General features: G+C 55.3%; 2 protein-coding genes across 3 annotated transcripts in view; one reads left to right on the top strand and one right to left on the bottom strand.

Annotated features, from left to right (window-relative positions):
* Window positions 1-6,740, bottom strand: part of H257_15484 — a gene marked incomplete at its 5' end in the record, with an annotated part of 39,426 nt that extends 32,686 nt beyond the window's left edge. For both annotated transcript variants that reach the window (XM_009843605.1, XM_009843604.1), the window contains 4 exons: window positions 26-923; window positions 973-5,460; window positions 5,517-6,285; window positions 6,352-6,740. In XM_009843605.1, coding sequence (XP_009841907.1) covers window positions 26-923; window positions 973-5,460; window positions 5,517-6,285; window positions 6,352-6,740 — 6,544 coding nt within the window. The remainder of the gene's footprint in view (window positions 1-25; window positions 924-972; window positions 5,461-5,516; window positions 6,286-6,351) is intronic.
* A 120-nt stretch (window positions 6,741-6,860) lies between these two features.
* H257_15483 (hypothetical protein) lies at window positions 6,861-8,211 on the top strand. The gene is made up of 4 exons (XM_009843603.1): window positions 6,861-7,497; window positions 7,546-7,870; window positions 7,927-8,007; window positions 8,064-8,211. Exons 1-2 carry the CDS (start codon window positions 6,901-6,903, stop codon window positions 7,768-7,770), a joined length of 822 nt encoding a protein of 273 aa, XP_009841905.1. The 5' UTR covers window positions 6,861-6,900; the 3' UTR covers window positions 7,771-7,870; window positions 7,927-8,007; window positions 8,064-8,211.
* The last annotated feature ends 702 nt before the right edge of the window (window positions 8,212-8,913 follow it).

Raw genomic sequence — 8,913 nt, 5'->3', positions numbered from 1 at the left:
TAGTGTCGAACGCTCTGTCACATACCATCAAGTGTAAACTGTACGCCGGACGAGGTAAAGTCGACACCGTTCAGGGAGACATCCACGGAGACAATTCCTGGGGGTATCTGCGACGGGGTTGGGCACTCCACAGTCGACGGTGACGTGACCGTTGCGTTGGTACGTTGGGATTGGTTGAATCGACAGGTGGCTGCTGCTCCTGATGTAGTAGCGTAAAACGTCCCTTTCAGAAGTAGATTTGTTGGGGGATTTGCAAACCCACGCTTGGGAAAGACACTTTGCAGCGCCACGACCGGTTGGTACTCAAAGCTGCCCACATACGTTGAATAGTCTTGGCCGTTGAGCGAACAAGAGACAGGCACGCGGTAAAAGTCGGCTCCACCGGCAGACTCCAAGCGTCGAGGAGTGGTCAGTTGGACGGATGTGGCGCTGACAAAGCGCGCGGGCACGACGTCGTCGCCGATTTTGCACGCCAACAGAGACGTGTTTTGGAAATTCGTGCCTTGAATCAACACGGATGTGTTCCCGTTGACGCTGCCAAAGGAAGGCACCACCCGCGTGACAGCAAGCGACGGATACACGATGAACGGCGGACGGACCAACTGAACGGTCTGTCGGTCGACTGAGACGCCGATGTTCCGCGACTGGTTGGGCATGGACCGAGGGGTCGTGCAGTGCAGCGTGTGATCGCCCGCCAAAGTGCCACGAGATACCATACTCGGGCCAAAGTGGCAGTAGATTGCGACGTCGGTAGGCCAGTTGGACCACCCACCGACGATGGTTAAGATCGTGCCGCCGTCTTCCGGGCCATAGTTCGGGGCGTACGACGTCAATGTGAAGTTGGGAACCCATCGAAACTGCAAGCCACTCGACGTTACGTCCACTCCGTTGACGCTTAGCTCCAACGACATCAACCCAAGAGACTAATCATCATCATATATACCAACTTGTTTTAAATATGGTGGGTGGTACCTGGGCGGGTACGTGGTCGCGAGGTAGAGGGCACACCAGCGACGTGTTGGAGAGAATACGTGGCACGACCACAACGTCAGCACCAATGTGACACTGTTGGACGTGTTGCAAGCCGGTTCCGACCACGGTGATGTTGACCAGTGGGCCAGAAACTGTCGCCACTTTGGGGTCCATACTCGTGATGGTTACTGGCGGCACAACCGTCAGCGCCACCTGCGACGGCGTAAAGTCGATGCCGTTGGTCGACAGGTACAGCGTGGAGGAGGCAGTGAGTGATGGAAACGTGCACGTGGCGTGGGTTGAATTGCTTTTCGAAGTGCGTGCTAATACCCACTGGTCTCGGACTTGGAAAGCACACACTAACGTGGGAGGAAAGTCGAGTCCGACGACTTGAAGCGATTGCCGGGGGCTGTACGCTTGAACGACGCTTGGGATCAAGGCTGTCGCGCTTGGGGGTGCCACGTACTGGAACGAGAACGAGTCGAGAACTTGGCCGTTGATTCCTGTCAGTGACACGGTGGCGTTGTGGGGCACCGTCGTCGTTGGAGTGGCGCATTGGATTCGTACTGCGGAGAGAGGGGATGGCGTCAATGTTGCCATAACAAAGATGTGACTGTCAAATAGACACTGGTACGGCCCCGGCGGGAAGGCCGAGCCGTAGAATGTCAGCGTCGTGTTGCCAGATATGGGACCAACCAGAGGATGCATGTCCACAACGCTTTGCTTTTGGAAGGAAAGGACAACCCCCGTGTCTTGGAGCGGACGGTTCGCCACTGAGATAAGGAGGGGAGAGGAGGTCTCTTGGGGCTGAAGCGGCGCCAGACATCGAAATCCCTGTGACGACGTTGGTAGGCCTTGAACTGTAGCGATGGATCCAAATTTGCACCGAACCGCTGTGGTGGAAGTCAGTAGGGTGTCGACGTACACTTGAATCCACGTCGAGTTGTCGTGGAGACCAATTGCCAAAGGAAACACCTGCAGCACCGACACGGGGTTGGTCACTGCAAACTGAAACGAAGTCAAGATCTGCGATACAGGGCTCATGACCAGCACCACATCGACCACCGAAGCATCTGCCATCCCCAACGGCACTGTGCACTGCAAACACGTGGCATTTGCTAGTTGGACTTGATGGAGCGCATTGGCCGTTCCAAAGCGGCACTGTACAGGCATCTCTGCTGCTGCAGAGACGGGCTCAGCCAGTGAAAAGGACACGATCGTGCCGCTGGGTCCTTGAACAGGATGCATGGACAGAACGATAGGAACCCGCCGCACAGACAAGAGAGTGGGGGCGGCGGTCACATCCCGGCCGCCATTCAACGACACGGCGAGGCTGACGTCCCCAACAGGCAGTATCGACGGCGTGGGGCATTTGATTTGCGAACTGGACATGTACAGCGCTCGTGTTGGGATTGTGCGGTTCCAAATACACACCAAAGTGTCCAATTGAATGACATTCGTCGCTTCAACCACGACGATGTCGACGGAACCAGTCGCGCCAATCCATATGACAGACGGGGATATCCGGGTCACGACCACGGGGGGATGCACGTAAACGGCCGACGCTCCGGTTCTCACCATGTCCTGGTTCCACAATAACTCCACGGCGGCGTCTCCTACGGTGCTCCACAGGACTGGCCCGCACAAGAGGACCGTCGAATTTACCCACTGGGCCATTGCCGCCATACTCGATTGAGATCTTCCCACGACTCGGCATGTGACGTTGATCTGGGCGGACGGCGGCGGAAACGAGCCGAACACGAGGACGGAGCTCGTGGTTGCTTGGGGCACCCACCGCGGTTCCACCATAGAAATGGACGGCGCCGTGAAATAGTCAAACTCGAACCTTGTGGTTTCAAATTGAATGCCGTTCAGAGCCACGGCGACGGACACGACCTGCGCCGTCGGTTGCGATGGTGTGACGCACGTCAGCTCCGTCGACGACAACGCTGTCGCAGATACACTGATCGTCCCAAACTTGCACCGGACTAGCGACACGAGACTCATTGGAAACAGCCCGGTCACTCGAACGGTGGTTCCCCCCAGCACACTCCCACTCGTGACGCTGAGCTGGGTCACTTGAATGGGGTCGTGGTATGTAAACGTCACCAGTGGGTTCACGACCATGTCCTGTCCATTCACGTTCAGTCGAAACGTCGTGCTACTGGTTCTTGGGACTGTGACAACGTTAGGCGACATGCACTGTACGATGGTGGAGCTGATGACGTTGGCCGGCGTGGACAGTGTCACATTCTCTCCAAACATGCAACTCATGAGCGTCGACGGGGTAAAGTGGTCACCGAACACTGTCACAAGGGTCCCTCCACTGCGTGGCCCAAGGCTCGGGTACGTTCGAGTGACATGAACCTCATCGTAAGGTCGGAACATCAGCTGACTTGCGGAAAAGTCCACCCCATTCGACGTCACGTCCACGGCAACGGCCGTCGAAGCGTCGGAAAGTGGCGGAACAATGCACTGGATAGCTGAAGGCGACACAAACGTTGCTGGGACCAACGTCAGCAGTGCAAACCGGCATTGCAACGCTGGGGAGTTGCGAAAGTGCGACCCAAACACATCGAGAACGGTGCCGCCACGGACGGGGCCGCTTGCAGGGGATATGGACTGCAGCAAGATGCCATCTTGGTACTCATAAGACAGGGCCGGGAGCTCCACGGGCGTGGCGTCGATGGCGGCCGACACTTGAACTGTCCGGGCAACTAAAGACGGAGGCATCTGGCACCAGAGTCCCGTCGGCGAGTCGAATCGACTGGTCGTGCGCTTGGAGTCGACAACGCAATATGACTGGGCTGACATATATAGACCGTGGACGTGAACCCACTTGGAGGCCCCCACTGGCCCAGAAGACGGACTTAACCAGATGGCTTTTGGAGGGGCGACTACGGCCAGTGGCGTCGGGGCGGTGGTGACGTCGATTCCGTTGTTAGGGGATACTCCCAGCATCACCACGGACGATGGAAGGATCGGTACGCGACATGTCAACTGCGACAGTGTCACCGTCAAGGCGGGAACTACCACGTGGAACAGTGGGGGGTCGGAAAACACGCAAAATATGGACTGAAAGCCGTCGTCCAACGAGGTAGTTGTCGAGAGGGTTACAACGGTCCCGCCCATGGCACTGACGACGGTGGGGAATACGCTGAGGATTTGAATCGGCGGGACGTACGCGAACGGCACCGGTCGGCTTTCAAACTGGCCAAAGAACAACACAGACAGCGCCACGACGCCCCCACCGCTGCCCATTGGACATGGAGGTATGCGACACTGTATTTGCGACGGAGATATGATCGTAGCGGGGGTGGTGACGTTGCCAAAGCGACACGTCATCCGCGGGTGCAGTTGGTGCGCCGTGATGGTCACGACCTGGCTGCCTTGCACGTACGCGACTGTGGGTTCAACCACGTCGAGCATCGGAATCGACCCCAACGTGTTGATCAGCTGCACGCCCAGCGTCTGCGAGTACATCGCCAGCGGATCGTTGGCCGGACCAGTGTCATCCACTCGAATGGAAAACTGAGTGGAGATCGAATGGGCGCTGGGCGTTTGGACGTCCACTTGGCCACACACGCGCGTCACGTCGGCGGGGGCGCCCAGGAGGTGGACAGTTTGACTGAACATGGACGTGGTCGTGATCTGGGATGCCACGTCAGAGGGAGGCAGCGTCACTTGCACGTGGTCCTGCGATGACGTGATGACCAGCGTCGTATCCACCGTGCCCAAGTATTCGGCCGTGTCGACGTCTTCGAAGCGGTACCCGCCGAGCCGCTGGACGACCTGGTCTTGCATTGAAAAGTGCGGTTGAATCAGTTCCACAGCCACGTCGAAAACGACCAGTCGGGGAACGTGACTGCCTTGGACTGTATACTCCAGTGTCGCATAGTTGACGCCGGCGTCGTCCGGATCGGTCAAAAAGTACACCCGCGGGCACGGCAAAGTGTACGGCACGGCTGTGATGGCCGTGGTCATATCGAATGAATGCGTTGGCCAACAACTGGCGAACAACGTGCCTCTTTCTGGGAGTTTTGTGATGGTTGTGGGTGGACGGAGGGGCAGTCCAACGTACGAGACGTTGAGTAGCACCAAGGTTGGGAGGTTCATTTTGGCTTGGACGTGGTCTCCGATGGGGGCGAATGACGGAGCTAAGAACGTGTGACCGGTGGTGTCTTGGTCTGAGTATGCCAAGATGCGAATGGCGGCCGTGAGCTTGGTTGATGTGGCCATGGCCTTGCTTTCGATGGCCAGAGTCGGCAGCTGGTCTGACTCGTAGTTCATATCCCAGTACCCGATGAGGCCGTCTTCGTCGCCTTGTAGGGGATGGTTCCTGTGGACAAAGTCGAAAGTAGCTATGTTCCACAGAGATATGTCGTCCAAGAGGCCGTAGTATGACGTCCTGCCATCATCGCATGCACCAAGACACAACTGCCCAATCGCTTGCGGAAGGATCAAAGGGGTCGGGTAGTCTGTGGCACCCTAATTACAGCGTTCAGAAGCAACACACAAACACGAAAAATGTGTTGGATGTATACCTTCAATTGGCCATCGAGATATAACTGAAGTGTACCCGCCGTCCACACCAAGGCCAGATGCGCCCACGTGTTTTGCGTGGGTAAATCCACATCCCCCGTCGTCCACGTCGACGACTGTACGTGGCCATTGGATTGTACGACCTCGACACTGAAGAGTCCATTGGATCGGTCGTCCAAGTAGATTGTATGGGTCGTGGTGGCAGAGGTCAGTGCCCCCAAACAAACCCGAGGATCGTGTGAAAAGTCCACTGATAAGTACATGGCCAGCGTCACCGCCGTCGTCAGATCAGCGTCGATGGGCAATGGGGCCACGAATTGGATGGACGACGAAGATGGAAACAGCAGTGCATACCCGGCCGACCCGACGGCGGGCGGCAGCGTCGGGGCCATGGTCGTGCGGAGAAAGTCCAATTCGCCACTTGTCAAGGCTGCGTTGTACACAAACACGTCGTTCATAAACCCGTAGAAACTGCTGCCGGGGTACCCGCCAGACCCGATGCGGAGGACGGAGTCGCCTACCCGCAGAGAATTCTTGGACGTCGTCGTGCGGTCGCCGTCAACATACAAGAGCACGGACTCTCGGGAATACGACACTGCCACGAAGCTCCAGACGCCGGTTTTCACCGGCATGCCCCCGAGGATCCCATCGTTTCTGTTGCTGTCGTTGACGGTGCTGCTGCCGCCTGTGAATGCACACCAGCCTTTTCCGCGGTAGTCGATGCCCACGGATCGTTCAAACGACCCTTTCGACGTATGGGTCAAGACAAAACTAACGACGCACGAAGGTACAGTATGTTCAACGTTGTATCCAAGGAAAGGAACTTGATCGACGTACCTGGATGCGTCGTACACGGCTGTGGGGTTGCTTTGAGGGGCATGGTTGTCATGGTACTCGGGAATGAACACCCATGCTCCCATCGTCACTTCCGGGTGCACGTTGCTGTTAATGTTCACCTGTACTTCTACATAGCTCTCTCCATTGAAGTATGCCGACACGCCTTTCACTCCGCTGGGGATGGAGTGCTGGGACAAGGTCACATTTATATTGACCGAGGTCTGGTTGGTCGTGCCCTGTGGGGACGCATCCCGCATGTCGTTGTCGAACGGGAAGTATGTCAAGAGGTGTCCTGGTCTCAAAGCTGTGAATGGCTTCCATGGAGTCACGTCGCATGATCCTGTCCTCACGAAGGCTAAGACGGCGCCGCCGATGATGCGCCAGATCATTACGAATTTCATCGAACCTTGTGGTATCCATCGATCTTTTCGACAAAAATCTGGAACCGCCAATAAGATGTCGGGAATCACGAAAGGTCACGAGATTATCCGGACACCTTATCCGGTCTCCACCGGTTTCAACTCACCAAGCGGCAAGTCGGCAGGGCCGATGAACAAGTTGACAAATGTCGAGTCCCAGCGGGTGATGGCGGTCCTGGGAGACATGCTCGACCGACTCAACTACTTGACGTACGTTCCACTGAAGCGAGACTACCACTTGATCGGACGGCTGCATGAGAACGGGGTGTCAGCGGTCGGCGACCAAGTGGAGCAGTTATGGCAGCTGGACGACGGGTATGAAAACATGGATGCGAACGCGGCGCGGCGAGAGGACGTGCTGGGAAAGATAAAGTTGGCAGTGCGCAGCATATGTCGCCACATGCGGGAGAATCCTGTGGTGGTGACGACGTTCTTCGGCACGACGTCGGCGTCCCCGGCGGACCCCGGCGACGAAATGATGACGTTGATCAGGTTTCTGTCTGAATTGACAGACTTGATGTTTTCACAGCTGAGTAAAACTGTGGAAGACGAGACGTCCAAGCGGGACTCGATGGAGAACATGTACAACCGCCGCAAACAAGCCGAAGACGATCTGGTGCAGCTACGAGACAAGCTGAGCGACATGCGCAAAACCAAAGAGGACGACATTTCGCATTTGGACATTCAGCTGCAGAAGCTCAAGGGTGAACTGGCCACGATCAACAAGGTCGTTGAACGATTGAGATGTTCGTACACTAATTGATGACGTACGTAGGCCACCGCGAACGAGCTTCTCTTGATCCAAACCCAAGTCAAAGAAACCCTGGAAAAAGCGTACGATCAACAAAGCATTGAAATGCAAGCGTTGCTAGAAACCTACGCCCAGCACGAACAACTGCCTCCAGAAGAACACGATGGACCATCGAGAGGTAGAGGACGCGCTGCGCAAGGCCAAGTGCAAAATCGCAGTCGAAGTCGCGTCCACGATCGAAAAGTATGACCAGGACATGCTCGCGGTCACGACCGAGATCGACGCGTTGCAGGAGCGGTACACGGCAGAGCTGAACGAGTTCCAGGCCCTGTCCGAACACTTTGTCAAGGTAAAACGTACTTGCTACCTAGGACGACGAACAACACAGGCTGACGTGAGGGCTAGATTGACGAAGAGCAAGCACGAATCGAAGAGGAAGAGCGCATCCTTGAAGCTATTCGAGAGGAAGAGCGCCGTGAAATCCAGGTACATAAGGTGCCGCCGTGTCGTGGATTGCTGATGGAGGTTATTCTTATGTGTAGAAACTGCACAACGCGGCGATTCGCATCCAGAGTTTGTGGCGCGGGTCGGTCGTCCGCAGGGAATATGCAGCCAAGAAGAAAAAAGGAGGCAAAAAAGGCAAAAAGAAATAATGCAACATTTATATTATTACTACGTGGAGTTTACATAAGTACGACATATGGTCAGTCGTATATCACTTTGCTTGGGAATCCATCAACACGTCATGACAAGCAAGCTGATTCGTCGTGCCGCGACCGCCCCCCGGACCCGAGAGAGGCTTCATTTACAATATGTTACTTCGAAGTATATGTTAGGAACAAGGGTAGAAAACCCATAATTTGACCAAGTCCATTGTACATTACATGTGTGCGTGCATTTGGATGTTGTCAAGTCATAGTTGGAAATGGAATGAACAGTTAGTGTGTGTACCGTATAGTGTAATACGAGTCGGACATTCATTACGAGTCGGACACCCGTGAAATTAGATAAATAATACCACTCACAACGAATTTGTTTTCAGAGTTGTCACTTCGCGCGGGCAATAAACTCCAATCCCTTATATATATCCCCAAATGTAATACAATATCAATTTATAGATGGAAATGTTTTTCGGAGGTTTTTACGCGCGAAAATGCAATGGTGCCAACGAAAGACGCCATGGCCATTCACAAACGTGCCATGGAGCTCACAGACGATCAGCCACAACGCTTGCCCAAGATCGGAAGGCCGGTGTCGAAGTACGGCCCCAAGAAGAAGCCAAGGCAGTACAAGAACACAGTAGTTACATACAGCGAGCGGCTAAGCGTTATTCAATACTACGACACGTGTGGCATGCACTTGTAGCGTATTTCTGAAAGACTTGGTGAAAAT

Source organism: Aphanomyces astaci (genome assembly GCF_000520075.1).
Source record: "Aphanomyces astaci strain APO3 unplaced genomic scaffold supercont1.70, whole genome shotgun sequence".
NCBI classification, from domain to species: domain Eukaryota; phylum Oomycota; class Saprolegniomycetes; order Saprolegniales; family Verrucalvaceae; genus Aphanomyces; species Aphanomyces astaci.
Note: the sequence above shows the minus strand (reverse complement) of the source record. Positions and strands in the feature narration are given on the sequence as shown.